Raw genomic sequence first — 27,500 nt, 5'->3', positions numbered from 1 at the left:
ACAAGAAAAAGTCTCTCCTTGTCAGAGAATAGGAGGCAGAATAGGCGCACACACAAAAAAAGAGCCAGCTACACTTGTGCTTAGAGGTCACTGTCCCCAGCAGCTGCATAGTGCCCATGGGTGCACTTGAGCATGGCTCAGGGGCAGCAACAAGCATGGAGGGAGGGGTGAAGGGGGGGACGCTTTGATAAATGCTTGGCCTGCTGGCTTTTGGATAGGGGTAATTTAGCTCAGATGGGTTCCAACAGCCTATGAATCAAAAGCTGTCAGTACAGGGCTAAAGATGGAGTGAATAGTATTGTAAGTGTGCCTCCTTGTGACCCTGCCGGCCTCTGGGTCAAGTAGGCTAGATATTTCTGTAGAGTTGATTTAGTGGAGCATTTAGCGGAGCTTGCTAGAAGGCGTGGATGAGGCTTATGATAGGTACATTCATGCACATGAAATATAACTCACAAACATGAGGAATAAATCCATCTCTGTTTTAAATCATTTAGCGCTGCAAGGATATTCTTTCCTGGGAAATAAATTGACATTTATTCAACTGCATTTTTTTGTTACATTTCCAAAGCTAGTAATTGATTCTTTTTGTGTTCCGTGTGTGTGCACACGTGGATTTCATTTATTTTATGTGGGTCAGTATCATTTTACATTTACCTGTGAGATAAACTGATGGTCTTTATACAATGTTCTACTGAAAAATGCGCATGAAGCTACTTGCGAAACCAAAATCAGAATCAAATGCTTAAACTTCTGTTAGATGCAATCCAACATACTATTTTTTTTATAAAAACCCAAAAATCTTTTTGTGGTAAAGACAGATCATAAAAAAATGCAATTTGTTAGATTTGTTTCATTCTCTTTGTATTCTTTGTTGAAGTGTTACCAAGGTAGGTAGCGTGCACATGTCTTGGAGCATTACATGGCAAAAAGGTGATGGAAAACTGCCAGCATTTAGGTCTGCAGAAATGTGCACACTCTCAGCTTACCTCCCTGATTTTAAAAAGCATTCCACTTTTTTGCCTTTTTGTTTTTTTGCTTTTTTTTTTAAATATCCTCCTAATTATCACTGGTGCAATGGTTTGTGTGGTCAACTTACCCAAAAACATTAGACTACTACAGTAGTAGTTTTTTGTTTTTTCATACAGTCCTGCTTGGATTCCAAGTATACATTTAAAGGGATATGAATGTGGCTTAGAGCATTTAACAGTTTAACTTCATATGTTCACTCTGTAATGACATTGCAGTGTAGCCACCAATTCACAGGTTTGTCCAGCTCAGAAACAGAAGTGCATCGCTGCACCATGTAAAGTTGCTTTGAAACATTTAGTAGTCAAATATGCAAATTGCACTTTACATGACTGCTGACATTTACATGTACAAACTCCTGAACAACAAGTGCAGCAGTCCGTGATGTAAGGAATCTAGGCATGCTTTATGTAGACTGGCAAAAGGCAGCATGTAACTGATCAATTTGTATGTAAGTATTATTTAACATGTCTGTATCTTCTCTTTCCCAATAGACTGAGGATGATGAAAAGCTTAAGAAGAGGAAGGAACGTTTTGGTATAGTGACCAACTCTGCGTCTGTTACTGATGATATAGAGGTGAGAATACCTGTTTGAGGCATATATGACAGACAATCCATAGGTTCTAAAAATGCTTTTCTTTGCCGCACAATTACCCCATGCTTTATACAATGTGTGCAACACCCTGAGGACACCGTTATTGTATAACTACTGCATGTATTTATGTTGAGTTTAGTAGTATATGTAAAATAAAAAATACATAATTCATTACAAGCCAACCAAAATTTAGACTATGCTAAAAAAAAAAATCATGGGCTGTTTAGTATTTTATCATTTGCTTCTCATCAGTTTCATTTTCTCATTCCTTGCTTTATTTTGGCATACTTTTATAATTGCCCATGTCAGATTGAATTATGGTTTGAGTCTGGTGCAGCTTCAAGTGCCATCTCCATATAGGCCTGTCTTTAACTCCCTTTCTCTATCCATGCAAACATATTCTGTGGATATTTGATCATATAATGCACTGTGCAAGAAAATTTGTTATTCTGCCATTTTGTGTGATAAGGCTATTTCTAAAGTCTATAAAAACTAAACTACTTTTAAAATATTTTCTTTCAAAAGGTGCTCAGTCCACAAGCCATTACTGCAGGGATTCAACTCCTGGCCACTAGGAGGAGGTGGCAGATACCCTACATTCCACAAGCTTTTAATCCCTCACACCTCTCTGGTATCCCAGTCTTATCTTTGTCTTTCCAAAGGAAGGTGAAGAAAATAGGTGACCTATGTGAGACTTTCTCCCCCTCAGGAACCCTCAAGTTACATAGAGGGGAATATTAGAGATTTTAGGCAGTGAATGTAATTCTCCTGCGGAATTTTACCACTAGCCTACCAAAGGGGTCACTGGGACTGGTCCCTTAGCCTTATCCTGTTGGCTTGCCGTTGTACTCTTTTCTCCTACATTGGTGCATCCGGTCCACGGCTTCATCCTTACTTGTGGGATATTCTCAATCCCTACAGGAAGTAGCAAAGAGAGCACACAGCAAAGCTGTCCATATAGCTCCCCTCAGGCTCCGCCCCCCCAGTCATTCTCTTTGCCGCTCTAACTAGTAGCATCTCCCCGGGGGTGGTAAAGAGTATGTGGTATTAGTTGTAGTTTTTTATTTCTTCTATCAAGAGTTTGTTATTTTAAAATAGTGCCGGCTTGTACTATTTACTCTGCAGCAGAAAGTGAAGAAGATTTCTGCTAAGAGGACTATGATTTTAGCACCAGTAACTAAAATCCATTGCTGTTCCCACGCAGGACTGTTGAAACCAGATAACATCAGTTGGGGGGAACAGTTTGCAGGCTTAACTGCTTCAGGTGTGATCAGTCATTTTTCTAACAAGACCCAGTAATGCTAGAAGACTGTCAGAAATTCCCTCTGGGATAGGTAAGCCATTGTTATTAGATTCAGCAATAAAAGGATGGCTTATTTTAAGGGCTTATGCTGGTTGACACTATTGTGGGCTAATCGATTGCTTTTTAGCAAGTTTTCAACTTAAATAGGTGTTTTTTTTATCAACTTAAAACACTTTTGGGTATTAATTTGCGCCTGGCACTTAGTTGGACACCTAATCTAGTCAGAAAGGCCCTTCCACTCTGGTATGCAGAGGAAGGAAGCCTCATTTTCGCTCCTCAATTGTGCACTTGTTTTGACTAGCCAGTTCATGCAGCTTCACGTGGGGAGTCCGGAGGCATCAGGAAGGGCTCCAGGGAGGCTTATATTCTTACCAAAATAACCCTAAGGAAGGTAAAAGCCACAGGGCAAGCTGTGGCAGAGTACTGTAGTGTGTTAACCGGTTAACTGCTGTTATTAGCTCCGGTTTGGGCATTAAGGGGTTAATTGGTCTGAAAATTTGTGTGCAACCTTTTCAAAGCATTATGACACTGGTGAAAATTTCATAAAAATTGGATTGAAGTTACTTTTAAGTTTGTTAAACATGTCTGAACATAGAGAACATAGGCTATCTGAAGGTTTAAAGGCCAAGGTGGTTCCCCCATTAAATTTATGTGTGAAATGTGCTATAGCGCCCAAACAGCTTAAGGACCGTACAATTACACTTGAAGATATAGCCCAAGATGATTCTTTAGCTGAAGGGTGTGAAGATAGCTCGCTATCCTCCCCTTCTGTGTCAACACCAGCTATGCCCGCGCAAGCGATGCCCAGTACATCTAACGCACCAATTGCGATTACTATGCAACAGTTAGCGGCAGTAATGGATAATTCTCTCTCAGCATTTTTATCCAAACTGCGAGCTTTCCTAGGAAGCGTGATTGCTCAGTTTTAAACACAGAAAATGAGCAAGCTGACGCAGAGGATAATTTATCTGTAGTGCCCTCACATCAATCTGACTTGGCGGTGAGGGAGGGCCTGTCTGAGGGAGAAATTTCTGACACAGGGAAAGTTTCTCAGCAGGCAGAGCCTGATGCCATAGCATTTAAATTTAAGCTAGAACACCTCCGCGCCCTACTTAAGGAGGTCCTAGCTACACTTGATGATTGTGATCCTTTGGTGATCCCTGAAAAATTGTGTAAAATGAACAAATTCTTAGAGGTCCCAGTACACACTGATGCATTTCCGATACCTAAGGGGGTGGCGGATATCGTGACTAAGGAGTGGGAGAAGCCAGGTGTACCCTTTGTTCCCCCTCCTATATTTAAGAAAATGTTCCCAATTGTTGACCTTAGAAGGGACGCGTGGCAGACGGTCCCTAAGGTAGAGGGGGCAGTTTCAACGCTAGCTAAGCGCACGACTATACCAATAGAAGACAGTTGCGCTTTTAAAGATCCTATGGATAAAACATTAGAAGGTTTACTTAAGAAAATCTTTGTTCAACAGGGTTTTCTTCTTCAACCAATTTCTTGCATTATTCCTGTAACCACTGCAGCGGCTTTTTGGTTTGAGGAACTAGAAAACTCGCTCCAAAAGGAGACTTCTTATGATGAAGTCATGGACAGAATTCACGCCCTGAAGTTGGCTAATTCTTTCATTACAGACACCGCTTTCCAGTTAGCTAAATTAGCGGCGAAAAATTCTGGTTTTGCAATTGTGGCGCGCAGAGAGCTTTGGTTAAAGTCTTGGTCGGCGGATGTGTCGTCCAAAACAAAATTACTTAATATTCCTTTCAAGGGTAAGACCCTATTTGGGCCAGAGTTGAAGGAAATTATTTCAGATATCACTGGGGGAAAGGGCCATGCCCTTCCACAGGATAGACCTTTCAAGGCTAAAAATAAGTCTAATTTTCGTTCCTTTCGCAATTTCAGGAACGGACCGACTTCCACCTCTACAGCCACTAGGCAAGAGGGTAACGCATCCCAGCCCAAACCAGCATGGAAGCCATTGCAAGGCTGGAACAAGGGCAAACAGGCCAAGAAGCCTGCTGCTGTTACCAAGACAGCATGAAGGGGCAGCCCCCGATCCGGGACCGGATCTAGTAGGGGGCAGACTTTCTCTTTGCTCAGGCTTGGGCAAGAGATGTTCCGGACCCCTGGGCACTAGAAATTGTTTCTCAGGGGTATCTTCTAGAGTTCAAGGACCTTCCTCCAAGGGGAAGGTTCCACATGTCTCGCTTATCTTTAGACCAGATAAAGAGACAGGCATTCTTACGTTGCGTAGAAGACCTATTAAAGATGGGAGTGATACACCCAGTTCCAACAGCGGAACAAGGACTGGGTTTTTACTCAAACCTGTTTGTAGTTCCCAAAAAAGAAGGAACTTTCAGGCCAATTCTGGACTTAAAAATTCTAAACAAATTCCTCAGAGTTCCATCATTCAGAATGGAAACCATTCGGACAATTTTACCAACGATCGAGGAGGGTCAATACATGACTACCGTGGACTTAAAGGATGCGTACCTGCATATTCCTATCCACAAAGATCACCATCAGTTCCTGAGGTTCGCCTTTCTGGACAAACATTACCAGTTCGTGGCTCTTCCGTTCGGTTTAGCCACTGCTCCCAGAATTTTCACAAAGGTGCTAGGGTCCCTTCTAGTGGTGCTAAGGCCGAGGGGCATTGCAGTAGCACCTTACCTAGACGACATTCTAATACAAGCGTCATCCCTTCCCAAAGCAAGGGCTCATACAGACATTGTTTTAGCCTTTCTCAGATCTCACAGGTGGAAGGTGAACATAGAAAAATGTTCCCTGTCCCCGTCCACAAGGGTTCCCTTTCTGGGAACAATAGTAGACTCCGTAGAAATGAAGATCTTTCTGACAGAGGTCAGGAAGTTAAAGCTTCTGAACGCTTGTCGAGTTCTTCAATCCATTCCTCAGCCCTCCATAGCTCAGTGCATGGAGGTAATAGGACTAATGGTTGCGGCAATGGACTTGGTTCCTTTTGCTCGAATTCATTTAAGACCATTGCAACTGTGCATGCTCAAACAAACAGTGGAATGGGGATTATGCAGACTTGTCTCCCCAGATTCAAATGGACCAGAAAACCAGAGACTCACTCCTCTGGTGGCTGTCTCTAGATCACCTGTCTCAGGGAATGAGTTTCCGCAGACCGGAGTGGATCATCGTCACGACCGACGCTAGTCTTTTGGGCTGGGGCGCGGTCTGGGAGTCCCTGAAGGCTCAGGGTCTGTGGTCTCGGGAAGAATCTCTTCTCCCGATAAACATATTGGAATTGAGAGCGATATTCAATGCGCTCCAGGCATGGCCTCAACTAGCGGAGGCCAGATTCATCAGATTTCAGTTGGACAACATGACGACTGTAGCGTACATCAATCATCAGGGGGGAACGAAGAGTTCCCTGGCGATGAGAGAGGTATCCAAGATCATCAAATGGGCAGATGATCGCTCCTGCCATCTATCAGCAATTCACATCCCAGGAGTGGACAACTGGGAAGCGGATTATCTGAGTCGTCAGACGTTCCACCCGGGGGAGTGGGAACTTCACCCGGAGGTTTTTGCCCAGTTAACTAAACTATGGGGCATTCCGGATCTGGATCTGATGGCGTCACGTCAGAACTCAAAAGTTCCATGTTACGGGTCCAGGTCCAGGGATCCCAAGGCGACACTGGTAGATGCCTTAGCAGCGCCTTGGTCGTTCAATCTAGATTATGTCTTTCCACCGTTTCCTCTTCTCCCACGGCTAGTAGCCAGGATCAAACAGGAGAAGGCTTTGGTAATTCTGATAGCTCCTGCGTGGCCACGCAGGACCTGGTATGCAGACCTGGTGAATATGTCATCGGTTCCACCATGGAAGCTACCTTTGAGGCAGGACCTTCTAATTCAAGGTCCATTCGTACATCCAAACCTAGTCTCTCTGCAACTGACTGCTTGGAGATTGAACGCTTGATTCTAGCTAAGCGTGGGTTTTCGGATTCAGTTATAGATACCCTGATTCAGGCTAGAAAGCCTGTCACTAGGAAAATTTACCATAAGATATGGCGGAAATATCTTTGGTGCGAATCCAAGGGTTACTCATGGAGTAAGATTAGGATTCCAAGGATTTTAGCTTTTCTCCAAAAAGGATTGGAGAAAGGTTTGTCAGCTAGTTCCTTAAAAGGACAGATATCAGCTCTGTCTGTTTTGTTACACAAACGTCTGGCAGCAATGCCAGATGTTCAGGAGTTTGTGCAGGCTTTAGTCAGAATCAAGCCTGTCTACAGACCTGTGGCTCCTCCATGGAGTCTAAATCTAGTTCTTTCAGTTCTTCAGGGGGTTCCGTTTGAACCTCTACATTCCATAGATATTAAGTTACTATCTTGGAAAGTTTTGTTTTTGGTTGCTATCTCTTCCGCTAGAAGAGTTTCTGAATTGTCTGCTTTGCAGTGTAATTCACCCTATCTGGTGTTTCATACAGATAATGTCGTTTTACGTACCAAACCTGGTTTTCTTCCAAAAGTGGTTTCCAATAAGAATATTAACCAGGAAATAGTTGTTCCTTCTCTGTGTCCTAACCCAGCTTCTATCAAGGAACGTCTGTTACACAATCTCTATGTGGTTCGTGCTTTGAAGTTTTACCTAAAAGCAACTAAAGATTTCAGACAAACTTCATCCTTGTTTGTCGTCTATTCTGGTAAGAGGAGAGGTCAAAAGGCGACTGCGACCTCTCTGTCTTTCTGGCTGAAAAGCATCATCCGGTTGGCTTATGAGACTGCTGGAAGGCAGCCTCCTGAACGAATTACAGCTCACTCTACTAGAGCTGTGGCTTCCACTTGGGCTTTCAAGAATGAGGCTTCTGTTGAACAGATCTGTAAGGCAGCGACTTGGTCTTCACTGCATACATTTGCCAAATTTTACAAATTCGATACTTTTGCTTCTTCGGAGGCTATTTTTGGGAGAAAGGTTTTGCAAGCAGTGGTGCCTTCCGTTTAGGTTACCTGACTTGTTCCCTCCCTTCATCCATGTCCTAAAGCTTTGGTATTGGTTCCCACAAGTAAGGATGAAGCCGTGGACCGGATACACCAATGTAGGAGAAAACAGAATTTATGTTTACCTGATAAATTTCTTTCTCCTACGGTGTATCCGGTCCACGGCCCACCCTGGCATTTTAGTCAGGTTTAAATTTATTTTTATAAACTACAGTCACCACTGCACCCTATGGTTCTCCTTTTTCTCCTAACCGTCGGTCGAATGACTGGGGGGGCGGAGCCTGAGGGGAGCTATATGGACAGCTTTGCTGTGTGTGCTCTCTTTGCCACTTCCTGTAGGGATTGAGAATATCCCACAAGTAAGGATGAAGCCGTGGACCGGATACACCGTAGGAGAAAGAAATTTATCAGGTAAACATAAATTCTGTTTTTGTGATATCTTCTACTGTTGCTTGCACTGGACTAAATGGGCTCTCTACTGGAAGCAGTCTTTTCTGCTGCAGTAAGTACAGTAGAGAGTGGGTGCATCTGAGGTAAGTCAATTTATTTCATGCACATAGGCTATTAGCAGGTGCACCAATTTTGAGGTACATTAAAGCCACATATTTCTTTAGCGTTCATCGGCTGTTTTATTTCTATCAGTGCAAAGCATTAAAGGGACAGTCTAGGCCAAAATAAACTTTCATGATTTAGATAGAGAATGTAATTTTAAACAATTTTCCAATTTACTTTTATCACCAATTTCTTTCATGTAATTGGCAAGAGTCAATGAGCTAGTGACATATGGGATATACAATCCTACCAGGAGGGGCAAAGTTTCCCAAACCTCAAAATGCCTATAAATACACCCCTCACCACACCCACAATTCAGTTTTACAAACTTTGCCTCCTATGGAGGTGGTGAAGTAAGTTTGTGCTAAGATTTCTACGTTGATATGCGCTTCTCAGCATTGTTGAAGCCCGATTCCTCTCAGAGTACAGCGAATGTCAGAGGGACGTGAAGGGAGTATCACTTATTGAATACGATGATTTCCCTAACGGGGGTCTATTTCATAGGTTCTCTGTTATCGGTCGTAGAGATTCATCTCCTACCTCCCTTTTCAGATCGACGATATTCTCTCAATTTACCATTACCTCTACTAATAACTGTTTTAGTACTGGTTTGGCTATCTGCTATATGTGGATGGGTGTCTTTTTGGTAAGTATGTTTTTATTTCTTAAGACACCTCAGCTATGGTTTGGCACTTTATGCATTTATATAAAGTTCTAAATATATGTATTGTACTTATATTTGCCATGAGTCAGGTTTAGGGCTGCAACAACTAATCGGTAAGATTGATCATAAAAATAGTTGTCAAAGAATGTCATTATCAATTAGGTGGTCGGCGATTAGTTGGTTATTGCACAGCACTAGCTGCTTCAATCCGATGAACTCCTGCACATGGTATTGTGCAAACATTTTTATTTATTATTATTTTTTCTATCCGATGAATCGGATAATTATTGTCCGATTAATCGGATAGAAAAAAGATTAAAAAAATAAATAAATTAAAAATTTTTTGCACAATCTTAGTTGCAGTAGATCATCAGATTAAAGCAGCTGGTGCTGTGCAACTGACCAACTAATCGCTGACTACCCAATTGATAATGAGATTTGTTGACAACTATTTTTATGATCAAAACTTACCGATTAGTTGTTGCAGCCCTAGTCAGGTTCATGTATTTCCTTCTGCAGACTGTCAGTTTCATATTTGGGGAATATAAACATCTTTTAAATATGACATTTATTTCTTACCTGTGGTTTAGTCTTTTTTTCAATTGACTACTTCTTAACAAATTGCGGGCGGTATTAGGCCCGCGGGTGCGACAAATGCTAAACTTTATTGCGTCATTTTTGGCGTGAAAATTTTTTTGGCGCGAAAAAGTAAGTCTATGACGCAAGTTAGTCACTTCCGGCGTCATACTTGACGCCGAGACCTTTCACACTGTTGCGTCATTAGTGACGCTAGTGTGTTATTTCCGGTTATTAATAAAACTTTTTTATTATTTCAATACCCCATTGATGTTTGCCTCTTGCTTTTTTCTATCAGAGGGCTATGCTTTTTGCATTTTTTCCCATTCCTGAAACTGTCATATAAGGAAATAGATAATTTTGCTTTATATGTTGTTTTTTATCTTACATTTTGCAAGATGTCTCAACATGATCCTGCCTCAGAAGCTTCTACTGGAACATTGCTGCCTGACATCGGTTCAACCAAAGCTAAGTGCATTTGTTGTAAAATTGTAGAAATTATCTCGCAGAATGTCATTTGTAATAGTTATCATGATAAACTTTTACATGCAGATAGTGTATCCATTAGTAATAGTACATTGCCAGTTGCAGTTCCTTCAACTTCTAATGTGCATGATATACCTGTAAATTTTAAAGAATTTGTTTCTGATTCTATTCTGAAGGCTTTGTCTGCATTTCCATCTTCAAATAAACATAAAAGGTCTTTTAAAACTTCTCATTTAGTTGATGAAATTTCAAATGACCAACAACATAATAATTTCTTTCATGTAATTAACAAGAGTCCATGAGCTAGTGACGTATGGGATATACATTCCTACCAGGAGGGGCAAAGTTTCCCAAACCTTAAAATGCCTATAAATACACCCCTCACCACACCCACAAATCAGTTTTACAAACTTTGCCTCCAAGGGAGGTGGTGAAGTAAGTTTGTGCTAGATTCTACGTTGATATGCGCTCCGCAGCAAGTTGGAGCCCGGTTTTCCTCTCAGCGTGCAGTGAATGTCAGAGGGATGTGAGGAGAGTATTGCCTATTGAATGCAGTGATCTCCTTCTACGGGGTCTATTTCATAAGGTTCTCTGTTATCGGTCGTAGAGATTCATCTCTTACCTCCCTTTTCAGATCGACGATATACTCTTATATTTACCATTTCCTCTACTGATTCTCGTTTCAGTACTGGTTTGGCTTTCTACAAACATGTAGATGAGTGTCCTGGGGTAAGTAAGTCTTATTTTTCTGTGACACTCTAAGCTATGGTTGGGCACTTTATTTATAAAGTTCTAAATATATGTATTCAAACATTTATTTGCCTTGACTCAGAATGTTCAACTTTCCTTATTTCCAGACAGTCAGTTTCATATTTGGGATTATGCTTTAAATTATCATATTTTTTCTTACCTCAAAAATTTGACTTTTTTCCCTGTGGGCTGTTAGGCTCGCGGGGGCTGAAAATGCTTCATTTTATCGCGTCATTCTTGGCGCGGACTTTTTTGGCGCAAAAATTCTTTTCGTTTCCGGCGTCATACGTGTCGCCGGAAGTTGCGTCATTTTTGACGTTATTTTGCGCCAAAAATGTCGGCGTTCCGGATGTGGCGTCATTTTTGGCGCCAAAAGCATTTAGGCGCCAAATAATGTGGGCGTCTTATTTGGCGCCAAAAAATATGGGCGTCGCTTTTGTCTCCACATTATTTCAGTCTCATTTTTCATTTGCTTCTGGTTGCTAGAAGCTTGATGTTTGGCATTTTTTTCCCATTCCTGAAACTGTCTTATAAGGAATTTGATCTATTTTGCTTTATATGTTGTTTTTTCTCTTACATATTGCAAGATGTCTCACGTTGCATCTGAGCCAGAAGATACTACAGGAAAACCACTGCCTGCTGGATCTACCAAAGCTAAGTGTATCTGCTGTAAACTTTTGGTAGCTATTCCTCCAGCTGTTGTTTGTAATAATTGTCATGACAAACTTGTTAAAGCAGATAATATTTCCTTTAGTGATGTACCATTGCCTGTTGCAGTTCCCTCAACATCTAAGGTGCAGAATGTTCCTGATAACATAAGAGATTTTGTTTCTGAATCCATAAAGAAGGCTTTGTCTGTTATTTCTCCTTCTAGTAAACGTAAAAAGTCTTTTAAATCTTCTCTCTCTACAGATGAATTTTTAAATGAACACCATCATTCTGATTCTTTGGACTCTTCTGGTTCAGAGGATTCTGTCTCAGAGATTGATGCTGATAAATCTTCATATTTATTTAAGATGGAATTTATTCGCTCTTTACTTAAAGAAGTACTAATTGCTTTAGAAATAGAGGATTCTAGTCCTCTTGATACTAATTCTATACGTTTGGATAAGGTTTTTAAAGCTCCTGCGGTTATTCCAGAAGTCTTTCCTGTTCCTAATGCTATTTCTGCAGTAATTGCTAAGGAATGGGATAAATTGGGTAATTCTTTTACTCCTTCTAAACGTTTTAAGCAATTATATCCTGTTCCGCCTGACAGGTTAGAATTTTGGGACAAAATCCCTAAAGTTGATGGGGCTATTTCTACCCTTGCTAAACGTACTACCATTCCTACGTCAGATGGTACCTCGTTTAAAGATCCTTTAGATAGAAAAATTGAATCTTTTCTAAGAAAAGCTTATCTATGTTCAGGTAATCTTCTTAGACCTGCTATATCATTGGCTGATGTTGCTGCAGCTTCAACTTTTTGGTTGGAAACTCTAGCGCAACAAGTAACAAATCGTGATTCTCATGATATTATTATTCTTCTCCAGCATGCTAATAATTTCATCTGTGATGCCATTTTTGATATTATTAGAGTTGATGTTAGATTTATGTCTCTGGCTATCTTAGCCAGAAGAGCTTTATGGCTTAAGACTTGGAATGCTGATATGGCTTCTAAATCAACTCTACTTTCCATTTCTTTCCAGGGAAACAAATTATTTGGTTCTCAGTTGGATTCTATCATTTCAACTGTTACTGGTGGGAAAGGAACTTTTTTACCACAGGATAAAAAGTCTAAAGGTAAAAACAGGGCTAACAATCGTTTTCGTTCCTTTCGTTTCAACAAAGAACAAAAGCCTGATCCTTCGTCCTCAGGAGCAGTTTCAGTTTGGAAACCATCTCCAGTCTGGAATAAATCCAAGCCTGCTAGAAAGGCAAAGCCTGCTTCTAAGTTCACATGAAGGTACGGCCCTCATTCCAGTTCAGCTGGTAGGGGGCAGGTTACGTTTTTTCAAAGAAATTTGGATCAATTCTGTTCACAATCTTTGGATTCAGAACATTGTTTCAGAAGGGTACAGAATTGGTTTCAAGATGAGACCTCCTGCAAAGAGATTTTTTCTTTCCCATGTCCCAGTAAATCCAGTGAAAGCTCAAGCATTTCTGAATTGTGTTTCAGATCTAGAGTTGGCTGGAGTAATTATGCCAGTTCCAGTTCCGGAACAGGGGATGGGGTTTTATTCAAATCTCTTCATTGTACCAAAGAAGGAGAATTCCTTCAGACCAGTTCTGGATCTAAAATTATTGAATCGTTATGTAAGGATACCAACGTTCAAGATGGTAACTGTAAGGACTATATTGCCTTTTGTTCAGCAAGGGAATTATATGTCCACAATAGATTTACAGGATGCATATCTGCATATTCCAATTCATCCAGATCATTATCAGTTCCTGAGATTCTCTTTTCTAGACAAGCATTACCAATTTGTGGCTCTACCGTTTGGCCTTGCTACAGCTCCAAGAATTTTCACAAAGATTCTCGGTGCCCTTCTGTCTGTAATCAGAGAACAGGGTATTGTGGTATTTCCTTATTTGGACGATATCTTGGTACTTGCTCCGTCTTTACATTTAGCAGAGTCTCATACGAATCGACTTGTGTTGTTTCTTCAAGATCATGGTTGGAGGATCAATTTACCAAAAAGTTCTTTGATTCCTCAAACAAGGGTAACCTTTCTGGGTTTCCAGATAGATTCAGTGTCCATGACTTTGTCTTTAACAGACAAGAGACGTCTAAAATTGATTACAGCCTGTCGAAACCTTCAGTCTCAATCATTCCCTTCGGTAGCCTTATGCATGGAAATTCTAGGTCTTATGACTGCTGCATCGGACGCGATCCCCTTTGCTCGTTTTCACATGCGACCTCTTCAGCTCTGTATGCTGAACCAATGGTGCAGGGATTACACGAAGATATATCAATTAATATCTTTAAAACCGATTGTTCGGCACTCTCTAACGTGGTGGACAGATCACCATCGTTTAATTCAGGGGGCTTCTTTTGTTCTTCCGACCTGGACTGTAATTTCAACAGATGCAAGTCTCACAGGTTGGGGAGCTGTGTGGGGATCTCTGACGGCACAAGGAGTTTGGGAATCTCAGGAGGTGAGATTACCGATCAATATCTTGGAACTCCGTGCAGTTTTCAGAGCTCTTCAGTTTTGGCCTCTTCTGAAGAGAGAATCGTTCATTTGTTTTCAGACAGACAATGTCACAACTGTGGCATACATCAATCATCAAGGAGGGACTCACAGTCCTCTGGCTATGAAAGAAGTATCTCGAATTTTGGTTTGGGCGGAATCCAGCTCCTGTCTAATCTCTGCGGTTCATATCCCAGGTGTAGACAATTGGGAAGCGGATTATCTCAGTCGCCAAACGTTGCATCCGGGCGAATGGTCTCTTCACCCAGAGGTATTTCTTCAGATTGTTCAATTGTGGGGGCTCCCAGAGATAGATCTGATGGCCTCTCATCTAAACAAGAAACTTCCCAGGTATCTGTCCAGATCCCGGGATCCTCAGGCGGAGGCAGTGGATGCATTATCACTTCCTTGGAAGTATCATCCTGCCTATATCTTTCCGCCTCTAGTTCTTCTTCCAAGAGTAATCTCCAAGATTCTGAGGGAATGCTCGTTTGTTCTGCTAATAGCTCCGGCATGGCCTCACAGGTTTTGGTATGCGGATCTTGTCCGGATGGCATCTTGCCAGCCATGGACTCTTCCGTTAAGACCAGACCTTCTGTCACAAGGTCCTTTTTTCCATCCGGATCTGAAATCCTTAAATTTAAAGGTATGGAGATTGAACGCTTGATTCTTGGTCATAGAGGTTTCTCTGACTCCGTGATTAATACTATGTTACAGGCTCGTAAATCTGTATCTCGAGAGATATATTATAGAGTCTGGAAGACTTATATTTCTCCAACATAGGTGTGTCCGGTCCACGGCGTCATCCTTACTTGTGGGATATTCTCTTCCCCAACAGGAAATGGCAAAGAGCCCAGCAAAGCTGGTCACATGATCCCTCCTAGGCTCCGCCTACCCCAGTCATTCTCTTTGCCGTTGTACAGGCAACATCTCCACGGAGATGGCTTAGAGTTTTTTAGTGTTTAACTGTAGTTTTTATTATTCAATCAAGAGTTTGTTATTTTGAAATAGTGCTGGTATGTACTATTTACTCAGAAACAGAAAAGAGATGAAGATTTCTGTTTGTATGAGGAAAATGATTTTAGCAACCGTCACTAAAATCCATGGCTGTTCCACACAGGACTGTTGAGAGCAATTAACTTCAGTTGGGGGAACAGTGAGCAGTCTCTTGCTGCTTGAGGTATGACACATTCTAACAAGACGATGTAATGCTGGAAGCTGTCATTTTCCCTCTGGGATCCGGTAAGCCATGTTTATTACGATTGTAAATAAGGGCTTCAAAAAGGGCTTATTAAGACTGTAGACTTTTTTTGGGCTAAATCGATTGATTATTAACACATATTTAGCCTTGAGGAATCATTTTATCTGGGTATTTTGATATAATAATATCGGCAGGCACTGTTTTAGACACCTTATTCTTTAGGGGCTTTCCCAAAGCATAGGCAGAGCCTCATTTTCGCGCCGGTGTTGCGCACTTGTTTTTGAGAGGCATGGCATGCAGTCGCATGTGAGAGGAGCTCTGATACTTAGAAAAGACTTTCTGAAGGCGTCATTTGGTATCGTATTCCCCTTGGGGCTTGGTTGGGTCTCAGCAAAGCAGATACCAGGGACTGTAAAGGGGTTAAAGTTCAAAACGGCTCCGGTTCCGTTATTTTAAGGGTTAAAGCTTCCAAATTTGGTGTGCAATACTTTTAAGGCTTTAAGACACTGTGGTGAAAATTTGGTAAATTTTGAACAATTCCTTCATGTTTTTTCGCATTTGCAGTAATAAAGTGTGTTCAGTTTAAAATTTAAAGTGACAGTAACGGTTTTATTTTAAAACGTTTTTTGTACTTGTTATCAAGTTTATGCCTGTTTAACATGTCTGAACTACCAGATAGACTGTGTTCTGAATGTGGGGAAGCCAGAATTCCTATTCATTTAAATAAATGTGATTTATGTGACAATGACAATGATGCCCAAGATGATTCCTCAAGTGAGGGGAGTAAGCATGGTACTGCATCATTCCCTCCTTCGTCTACACGAGTCTTGCCCACTCAGGAGGCCCCTAGTACATCTAGCGCGCCAATACTCCTTACTATGCAACAATTAACGGCTGTAATGGATAATTCTGTCAAAAACATTTTAGCCAAAATGAACACTTATCAGCGTAAGCGCGACTGCTCTGTTTTAGATACTGAAGAGCATGACGACGCTGATATTAATATTTCTGAAGGGCCCCTAACTCAGTCTGATGGGGCCAGGGAGGTTTTGTCTGAGGGAGAAATTACTGATTCAGGGAACATTTCTCAACAAGCTGAACCTGATGTGATTGCATTTAAATTTAAGTTGGAACATCTCCGCATTCTGCTTAAGGAGGTATTATCCACTCTGGATGATTGTGACAAGTTGGTCATCCCAGAGAAACTATGTAAAATGGACAAGTTCCTAGAGGTGCCGGGGCTCCCAGAAGCTTTTCCTATACCCAAGCGGGTGGCGGACATTGTTAATAAAGAATGGGAAAGGCCCGGTATTCCTTTCGTCCCTCCCCCCATATTTAAAAAATTGTTTCCTATGGTCGACCCCAGAAAGGACTTATGGCAGACAGTCCCCAAGGTCGAGGGAGCGGTTTCCACTTTAAACAAACGCACCACTATACCCATAGAGGATAGTTGTGCTTTCAAAGATCCTATGGATAAAAAATTAGAAGGTTTGCTTAAAAAGATGTTTGTTCAGCAGGGTTACCTTCTACAACCAATTTCATGCATTGTCCCTGTCGCTACAGCCGCATGTTTCTGGTTCGATGAGCTGATAAAGGCGGTCGACAGTGATTCTCCTCCTTATGAGGAGATTATGGACAGAATCAATGCTCTCAAATTGGCTAATTCTTTCACCCTAGACGCCACTTTGCAATTGGCTGGGTTAGCGGCTAAGAATTCTGGGTTTGCTATTGTGGCGCGCAGAGCGCTTTGGTTGAAATCTTGGTCGGCTGATGCGTCTTCCAAGAACAAGCTACTTAACATTCCTTTCAAGGGGAAAACGCTGTTTGGCCCTGACTTGAAAGAGATTATCTCGGATATCACTGGGGGTAAGGGCCACGCCCTTCCTCAGGATCGGCCTTTCAAGGCAAAAAATAAACCTAATTTTCGTCCCTTTCGTAGAAACGGACCAGCCCAAAGTGCTACGTCCTCTAAGCAAGAGGGTAATACTTCTCAAGCCAGGCCAGCTTGGAGACCAATGCAAGGCTGGAACAAGGGAAAGCAGGCCAAGAAACCTGCCACTGCTACCAAGACAGCATGAAATGTTGGCCCCCGATCCGGGACCGGATCTGGTGGGGGGCAGACTCTCTCTCTTCGCTCAGGCTTGGGCAAGAGATGTTCTGGATCCTTGGGCGCTAGAAATAGTCTCCCAAGGTTATCTTCTGGAATTCAAGGGACTTCCCCCAAGGGGGAGGTTCCACAGGTCTCAGTTGTCTTCAGACCACATAAAAAGACAGGCATTCTTACATTGTGTAGAAGACCTGTTAAAAATGGGAGTGATTCATCCCGTTCCATTAAGAGAACAAGGGATGGGGTTCTACTCCAATCTGTTTATAGTTCCCAAAAAAGAGGGAACGTTCAGACCAATCTTAGATCTCAAGATCTTAAACAAGTTTCTCAAGGTTCCATCGTTCAAGATGGAAACCATTCGAACTATTCTTCCTTCCATCCAGGAAGGTCAATTCATGACCACGGTGGATTTAAAGGATGCGTATCTACATATTCCTATCCACAAGGAACATCATCGGTTCCTGAGGTTCGCATTCCTGGACAAACATTACCAGTTCGTGGCGCTTCCTTTCGGATTAGCCACTGCTCCAAGGATTTTCACAAAGGTACTAGGGTCCCTTCTAGCTGTGCTAAGACCAAGGGGCATTGCTGTAGTACCTTACTTGGACGACATTCTGATTCAAGCGTCGTCCCTTCCTCAAGCAAAGGCTCACACGGACATTGTCCTGGCCTTTCTCAGATCTCACGGATGGAAAGTGAACGTGGAAAAGAGTTCTCTATCTCCGTCAACAAGGGTTCCCTTCTTGGGAACAATAATAGACTCCTTAGAAATGAGGATTTTTCTGACAGAGGCCAGAAAAACAAAACTTCTAGACTCTTGTCGGATACTCCATTCCGTTCCTCTTCCTTCCATAGCTCAGTACATGGAAGTGATCGGGTTGATGGTAGCGGCAATGGACATAGTTCCTTTTGCACGCATTCATCTAAGACCATTACAACTGTGCATGCTCAGTCAGTGGAATGGGGACTATACAGACTTGTCTCCGAAGATACAAGTAAATCAGAGGACCAGAGACTCACTCCGTTGGTGGCTGTCCCTGGACAACCTGTCACGAGGGATGACATTCCGCAGACCAGAGTGGGTCATTGTCACGACCGACGCCAGTCTGATGGGCTGGGGCGCGGTCTGGGGATCCCTGAAAGCTCAGGGTCTTTGGTCTCGGGAAGAATCTCTTCTACCGATAAATATTCTGGAACTGAGAGCGATATTCAATGCTCTCAAGGCTTGGCCTCAGCTTGCGAGGGCCAAGTTCATACGGTTTCAATCAGACAACATGACAACTGTTGCGTACATCAACCATCAGGGGGGAACAAGGAGTTCCCTGGCGATGGAAGAAGTGACCAAAATCATTCTATGGGCGGAGTCTCACTCCTGCCACCTGTCTGCTATCCACATCCCAGGAGTGGAAAATTGGGAAGCGGATTTTCTGAGTCGTCAGACATTGCATCCGGGGGAGTGGGAACTCCATCCGGAAATCTTTGCCCAAGTCACTCAGCTGTGGGGCATTCCAGACATGGATCTGATGGCCTCTCGTCAGAACTTCAAAGTTCCTTGCTACGGGTCCAGATCCAGGGATCCCAAGGCGGCTCTAGTGGATGCACTAGTAGCACCTTGGACCTTCAAACTAGCTTATGTGTTCCCGCCGTTTCCTCTCATCCCCAGGCTGGTAGCCAGGATCAATCAGGAGAGGGCGTCGGTGATCTTGATAGCTCCTGCGTGGCTACGTAGGACTTGGTACGCAGATCTGGTGAATATGTCATCGGCTCCTCCTTGGAAGCTACCTTTGAGACGAGACCTTCTTGTTCAGGGTCCGTTCGAACATCCGAATCTGGTTTCACTCCAGCTGACTGCTTGGAGATTGAACGCTTGATCTTATCGAAGCGAGGATTCTCAGATTCTGTTATCGATACTCTTGTTCAGGCCAGAAAGCCTGTAACTAGAAAGATTTACCACAAAATTTGGAAAAAATATATCTGTTGGTGTGAATCTAAAGGATTCCCTTGGGACAAGGTTAAGATTCCTAGGATTCTATCCTTCCTTCAAGAAGGATTGGAAAAAGGATTATCTGCAAGTTCCCTGAAGGGACAGATTTCTGCCTTGTCTGTGTTACTTCACAAAAAGCTGGCCGCTGTGCCAGATGTTCAAGCCTTTGTTCAGGCTCTGGTTAGAATTAAGCCTGTTTACAAACCTTTGACTCCTCCTTGGAGTCTCAATTTAGTTCTTTCAGTTCTTCAGGGGGTTCCGTTTGAACCCTTGCATTCCGTTGATATTAAGTTATTATCTTGGAAAGTTTTGTTTTTAGTTGCAATTTCTTCTGCTAGAAGAGTTTCAGAATTATCTGCTCTGCAGTGTTCTCCTCCTTATCTGGTGTTCCATGCAGATAAGGTGGTTTTACGTACTAAACCTGGTTTTCTTCCAAAAGTTGTTTCTAACAAAAACATTAACCAGGAGATTATCGTACCTTCTCTGTGTCCGAAACCAGTTTCAAAGAAGGAACGTTTGTTGCACAATTTGGATGTTGTTCGCGCTCTAAAATTCTATTTAGATGCTACAAAGGATTTTAGACAAACATCTTCCTTGTTTGTTGTTTATTCTGGTAAAAGGAGAGGTCAAAAAGCAACTTCTACCTCTCTCTCTTTTTGGATTAAAAGCATCATCAGATTGGCTTACGAGACTGCCGGACGGCAGCCTCCCGAAAGAATCACAGCTCATTCCACTAGGGCTGTGGCTTCCACATGGGCCTTCAAGAACGAGGCTTCTGTTGATCAGATATGTAGGGCAGCGACTTGGTCTTCACTGCACACTTTTACCAAATTTTACAAGTTTGATACTTTTGCTTCTTCTGAGGCTATTTTTGGGAGAAAGGTTTTGCAAGCCGTGGTGCCTTCCATTTAGGTGACCTGATTTGCTCCCTCCCTTCATCCGTGTCCTAAAGCTTTGGTATTGGTTCCCACAAGTAAGGATGACGCCGTGGACCGGACACACCTATGTTGGAGAAAACAGAATTTATGTTTACCTGATAAATTACTTTCTCCAACGGTGTGTCCGGTCCACGGCCCGCCCTGGTTTTTTTAATCAGGTCTGATAATTTATTTTCTTTAACTACAGTCACCACGGTACCATATGGTTTCTCCTATGCAAATATTCCTCCTTAACGTCGGTCGAATGACTGGGGTAGGCGGAGCCTAGGAGGGATCATGTGACCAGCTTTGCTGGGCTCTTTGCCATTTCCTGTTGGGGAAGAGAATATCCCACAAGTAAGGATGACGCCGTGGACCGGACACACCGTTGGAGAAAGTAATTTATCAGGTAAACATAAATTCTGTTTTCTTGGTGTCTTTCTCATCATTTTTCTTGGCATTCTTTTAGAATACCGAGAATTTTACAGTTTCTTCAGGATGGTTTAGATAAGGGTTTGTCCGCAAGTTCTTTGAAAGGACAAATCTCCGCTCTTTCTGTTCTTTTTCACAGAAAGATTGCTATTCTTCCTGATATTCATTGTTTTGTACAAGCTTTGGTTCGTATAAAACCTGTCATTAAGTCAATTTCTCCTCCTTGGAGTTTGAATTTGGTTCTGGGAGCTCTTCAAGCTCCTCCGTTTGAACCTATGCATTCATTGGACATTAAATTACTTTCTTGGAAAGTTTTGTTCCTTTTGGCCATCTCTTCTGCTAGAAGAGTTTCTGAATTATCTGCTCTTTCGTGTGAGTCTCCTTTTCTGATTTTTCATCAGGATAAGGCGGTGTTGCGAACTTCTTTTGAATTTTTACCTAAAGTTGTGAATTCCAACAACATTAGTAGAGAAATTGTGGTTCCTTCATTATGTCCTAATCCTAAGAATTCTAAGGAGAAATCATTGCATTCTTTGGATGTTGTTAGAGCTTTGAAATATTATGTTGAAGCTACGAAATCTTTCCGTAAGACTTCTAGTCTATTTGTTATCTTTTCCGGTTCTAGGAAAGGCCAGAAAGCTTCTGCCATTTCTTTGGCATCTTGGTTGAAATCTTTAATTCATCTTGCCTATGTTGAGTCGGGTAAAATTCCGCCTCAAAGAATTACAGCTCATTCTACTAGGTCAGTATCTACTTCCTGGGCGTTTAGGAATGAAGCTTCGGTTGACCAGATCTGCAAAGCAGCAACTTGGTCCTCTTTGCATACTTTTACTAAATTCTACCATTTTGATGTATTTTCTTCTTCTGAAGCAGTTTTTGGTAGAAAAGTTCTTCAGGCAGCGGTTTCAGTTTGAATCTTCTGCTTATGTTTTTTGTTAAACTTTATTTTGGGTGTGGATTATTTTCAGCAGGAATTGGCTGTCTTTATTTTATCCCTCCCTCTCTAGTGACTCTTGTGTGGAAAGATCCACATCTTGGGTAGTCATTATCCCATACGTCACTAGCTCATGGACTCTTGTTAATTACATGAAAGAAAACATAATTTATGTAAGAACTTACCTGATAAATTCATTTCTTTCATATTAACAAGAGTCCATGAGGCCCACCCTTTTTTGTGGTGGTTATGATTTTTTTGTATAAAGCACAATTATTCCAATTCCTTATTTTATATGCTTCGCACTTTTTTTCTTATCACCCCACTTCTTGGCTATTCGTTAAACTGATTTGTGGGTGTGGTGAGGGGTGTATTTATAGGCATTTTAAGGTTTGGGAAACTTTGCCCCTCCTGGTAGGAATGTATATCCCATACGTCACTAGCTCATGGACTCTTGTTAATATGAAAGAAATGAATTTATCAGGTAAGTTCTTACATAAATTATGTTTTATCCTCTTTTGATGAGGATCTATCTGATTCAGAAGATCCTTCCTCAGACATTGACACTAACAAATCTACTTATTTATTTAAAATTGAGTATTTGCGTTCTTTATTAAAAGAAGTGTTAATTACTTTGGATATTGAGATAACCAGTCCTCTTGACGTTCAGTCTAATAAACGTTTAAATGCTGTTTTTAAACCTCCTGTGGTTTTTCCAGGGATTTTTCCTATTCCTGAGGCTATTTCTGATATGATTTCTAATGGAATGGAATAAGCCAGGTACTTCTTTTATTCCTTCTTCAAGGTTTAAAAAATGGTATCCTTTACCAGCAAAATCTATAGAGTTTTGGGAAAAGATCCCCAAAGTTGATGGGGCTATTTCTACTCTTTCTAAACGTACCACTATTCCTATGGAAGATAGTACTTACTTTAAGGATCCTTTAGATAGGAAGCTTGAATCTTATCTAACCTATTTATATTCAGGTCATCTTTTTAGACCTGCAATTTCTTTGGCTGATGTTGCAGCTGCATCAACTTTCTGGTTGGAGAATTTAGCGCAACAGGAATTGGATTCTGACTTATCTAGCATTTTTCGCTTCTGCAATATGCTAATCCATTTTATTTATGATGCTATTTTTGATATTATCAAAATTGATGTTAGATCCATGTCTTTAGCTATTTTAGCTAGAAGAGCTTTGTGGCTTAAATCCTGGAATGCTGATATGACATCTAATTCTAGATTACTATCTCTTTCTTTCCAAGGTAATAATTTATTTGGGTCCCAGTTGGATTCTATTATTTCAACTGTTACTGGGGGATAGGGAGTTTTTCTGCCTCAGGATAAAAAACCTAAGGGTAAATCTAAGGCTTCTAACTGTTTTCGTTCCTTTCGTCAGAATAAGGAACACAAAATTCAATCCTTCCCCCAAGGAATCTGCCTCCAATTGGAAGCCTTCCTCAAATTGGAATAAATCCAAGCCTTCTAGGAAACCAAAGTCAGCCCCTAAGTCTGCATGAAGGTGCGGCCCTCATTCCAGCTCAGCTGGTAGGGGGCAGATTAAGGTTTTTCAAGGATATTTGGATAAAATCTGTTCAAAATCAATGGATTCCGTGCATTGTCTCTCAAGGGTATCGAATAGGATTCAGAGTAAGACCTCCTGTGAGAAGATTTTTTTTCTCTCACGTATCCCAGTAAATCCAGTAAAAGCTCAGGCTTTCCTGAAGTGTGTTTCAGACCTGGAGTCTTCAGGGGTAATCATGCCAGTTCCTCTTCTGGAACAAGGTTTGGGGTTTTATTCAAATCTATTCATTGTCCCAAAGAAGGAAAATTTATTCAGACCAGTTCTGGATCTGAAAATGTTGAATCGTTATGTAAGAGTACCAACTTTCAAGATGGTGACTATAGGGACTATTCTGCCTTTTGTTCAGCAAGGACATTATATGTCCACAATAGATTTGCAGGATGCATACCTTCATATTCCGATTCATCCAGAACATTTTCAGTTTCTGAGATTCTTTTTCTAAACAAGCATTACCAATTTGTTGCTCTTCCATTTGGCCTAGCAACAGCTCCAATAATCTTTTCAAAGGTTCTGCGTGCCCTACTCTCTGTAATCAGAGAACAGGGTATTGCTGTGTTTCCTTATTTGGATGATATCTTGGTACTAGCTCAGTCTTTACGTTCTGCAGAATCTCACACAAATAAACTAGTGTTGTTTCTTCGGAAACATGGTTGGAGGATCAATTTACCAAAGAGTTTCTTGATTCCTCAGACAAGGGTCACCTTTTTAGGCTTCCAGATAGATTCAGTGTCCATGACTCTGTCTCTAACAGACAAGAGACGTTTAAAATTGGTGGCCGGCACCTTCAGTCTCAGTCATTCCCTTCAGTGGCTATGTGCATGGAAGTTTTAGGTCTCATGACTGCAGCATCTGACGCGATTCCCTTTGCTCGTTTTCACATGAGACCTCTTCAGCTTTGTATGCTGAATCAATGGTGCAGGGATTATACAAATATATCACAATTAATATCCTTAAATCCCAATGTACGACACTCTCTGACATGGTGGATAGATCACCATCGTTTAGTTCAAGGGGCTTCTTTTGTTCGGCCAACCTGGACTGTGATCACAACAGATGCGAGTCTCAGGTTGGGGAGCTGTTTGGGGATCTCTGACAGCACAAGGGGTTTGGAAATCTCAAGAGGCGAGATTACCAATAATTATTTTAGATCTCCGTGCAATTCTCAGAGCTCTTCAGTTTTGGCCTCTGTTAAAGAGAGAACAGTTCATTGTTTTCAGACGGACAATATCACAACGTTGGCATGTGTCAATCATCAGGGGGGGACTCACTGTCCCCAAGCTATGAAAGAAGTATCTTGAATACTTGTTTGGGCGGAATCCAGCTCCTGTCTAATCTCTGCGGTGCATATCCCAGGTGTAGACAATTGGGAAGTGGATTATCTCAGCCGCCAGACTTTACATCCAGGGGAGTGTTCTCTCCATCCAGATGTGTTTTCTCAAATTGTTCAGATGTGGGGTCTTCCAGAGATAAATCTCATGGCCTCTCATCTAAACAAGAAACTTTGCAGATACCTGTCCAGGTCCAGGGATGTTCAGGCGGAAGCAGTGGATGCACTGACACTTCCTTGGTGTTATCATCCTGCTTACATCTTCCTGTCTCTAGTTCTCCTTCCAAGAGTGATCTCCAAAATCATCATGGAACAGTCTTTTGTGTTGCTGGTGGCTCCAGCATGGCCACACAGGTTTTCGTATGCGGATCTGGTTCGGATGTCCAGTTGCCCGTCTTGGCCACTTCCGTTACGGCCGGACCTACTATCTCAAGGTTCGTTTTTCCATCAGGATCTCAAATCATTAAATTTGAAGGTATGGAAATTGAACGCTTAGTACTAAGTCATAGAGGTTTCTATGATTAATACTATGTTACAAGCTCGTAAATCTGTCTCTAGAAAGATTTATTATAGAGTTTGGAAGACTTACATTTCATGGTGTTCTCACAAAATCTCCTGGCATTCTTTTAGAATTCCTAGAATTTTGCAGTTCCTTCAGGATGGTTTGGATAAGGGTTTGCCTGCAAGTTCTTTGAAAGGTCAAATCTCCGCTCTTTCTGTTTTATTTCACAGAAAGATTGCTATACTTCCTGATATTCACTGTTTTGTACAGGCTTTAGTTCGTATTAAGCCTGTCATTAAATCAATTTCTCCTCCTTGGAGTCTTAATTTGGTTCTGAAGGCTTTACAGGCTCCTCCATTTGAGCCTATGCATTCTTTGGACATTAACTAATTCTTGGAAAGTGTTGTTCTTTTTGGCTATCTCTTCTGCTAGAAGAGTTTCTGAGCTTTTTTGTGAGTCTCCTTTTCTGATTTTTCATCAGGATAAGGCAGTTTTGCGGACTTCTTTTCAATTTTTACCTAAGGTTGTGAATTCTATTGTTGTCCCTTCCTTATGTCCTAATCCTAAGAATTCTTTGGAGAGATCCTTACATTCTTTGGATGTGGTAAGAGTTTTGAAATATTATGTGGAAGCTACAAAAGATTTCAGGAAGACTTCCAGTCTATTTGTTTTATTTTCTGGTCCTAAAAAAGGTCAGAAGGCTTCTGCTATTTCCTTGGCTTCTTGGTTGAAACTTTTGATTCATCAAGCTTATTTGGAGTCGGGTCAGGCCCCGCCTCAAAGAATTACAGCTCATTCTACTAGATCAGTCTCCACTTCAGTTGATCAGATTTGCAAAGCGGCGACTTGGTCCTCTTTGCATACATTTAATAAATTCTACCATTTTGATGTATTTGCTTCTTCTGAAGCAGTTTTTGGTAGAAAGTTCAGTTTCAGTTTGACTCTTCTGCTTTGATTTAAGTTTTTTTCTTTCAAAAATGAAAATAAACTTATTTTTTTGGGTTGTGGATTAATTTTTCAGCGAAATATGGCTGTTTTTATTTTTATTCCCTCCCTCTCTAGTGACTCTTGAGTGGAAGACGCCACATCTTGGGTATTGATATCCCATATGTCACTAGCTCATGGACTCTTGCCAATTACATGAAAGAAAACATAATTTATGTAAGAACTTACCTGATAAATTCATTTCTTTCATATTGGCAAGAGTCCATGAGGCCCACCCTTTTTATGGTGGTTATGATTTTTTGTATAAAGCACAATTATTTCCAAATTTCCTTTGTTGATGCTTTCTACTCCTTTCTTTATCACCCCACTGCTTGGCTATTCGTTAAACTGAATTGTGGGTGTGCTGAGGGGTGTATTTATAGGCATTTTGAGGTTTGGGAAACTTTGCCCCTCCTGGTAGGATTGTATATCCCATATGTCACTAGCTCATGGACTCTTGCCAATATGAAAGAAATTAATTTATCAGGTAAGTTCTTACATAAATTATGTTTTTGCTTTGTTCTCTTGGTATTATTAGTTAAAAGCTTACCTAGGAGGTTCATATGCTAATTTCTTAGACCTTGAAGGCCACCTCTTTTCAGAATGCAGTTTTTCACCACTAGAGGGTGTTAGTTCACGTATTTCATATAGATAACACTGTGCATGTGAAGTTATCTGGGAGCAGGCACTGATTGGCTAAACTGCAAGTCTGTCAAAAGAACTGAAATAAAGGGGCAGTTTGCAGAGGCTTAGATACAAGATAATCACAGAGGTTAAAAGTATATTATTATAACTGTGTTGGTTATGCAAAACTGGGGAATGGGTAATAAAGGGATTATCTATCTTTTAAAACAATAAAAATTCTGGTGTAGACTGTCCCTTTAACACTCCTAGATTTATAGCACACTCTGGGAGTTTGATAGCACGCACCAGACATGATTTACATGTTTTGGATTTTTCTAAACGGCCTTAACGGTCCCTTTTTTAAATGTATGTATATTTTAGTAAATAGTTTAGTGCACCTGCTTTTTCTCTTGTAAGGTGTATCCAGTCCACGGATTCATCCATTACTTGTCGGATATTCTCCTTCACAACAGGAAGCTGCAAGAGGATCACCCACAGCAGAGCTGTCTATATAGCTCCTCCCCTAACTGCCACCTCCCAGTCATTCTCTTGCAGCTCTCGACAAGGGAAGTAGCTAGAGAGAGGTGGTGCATTAATGTAGCGCAGTGACGTGCTGTCATAGGAGGCAGGGGAGGCAGCGCCTCCCCTGTCCTAAGTGGGTATTACACTTTTTTTAACTTTGTTTTATTAAAAAACATTTTTTTTTAAAGTTTATATATTTTTTTTTAAAGTTTATAAAAAAAAAATTGTACCCCTGGGTACCCCCCCCCCCCTGAATGCAGACTCCGCCATGAATGTACTAGCAACTGAGCAAC

At 41.4% G+C, this 27,500-nt stretch overlaps 1 protein-coding gene across 2 annotated transcripts in view; it reads left to right on the top strand.

The window, feature by feature from the left end:
* Window positions 1-27,500, top strand: part of SARNP (SAP domain containing ribonucleoprotein) — a 360,966-nt gene that overhangs the window by 303,048 nt on the left and 30,418 nt on the right. For both annotated transcript variants that reach the window (XM_053708128.1, XM_053708129.1), the window contains one exon: window positions 1,521-1,604. In XM_053708128.1, the coding sequence (XP_053564103.1) occupies window positions 1,521-1,604 (84 nt within the window). The remainder of the gene's footprint in view (window positions 1-1,520; window positions 1,605-27,500) is intronic.

Source organism: Bombina bombina, chromosome 3 (genome assembly GCF_027579735.1).
Source record: "Bombina bombina isolate aBomBom1 chromosome 3, aBomBom1.pri, whole genome shotgun sequence".
NCBI lineage: Eukaryota > Metazoa > Chordata > Amphibia > Anura > Bombinatoridae > Bombina > Bombina bombina.
This window is presented reverse-complemented; position numbering and strand designations above follow the sequence as displayed.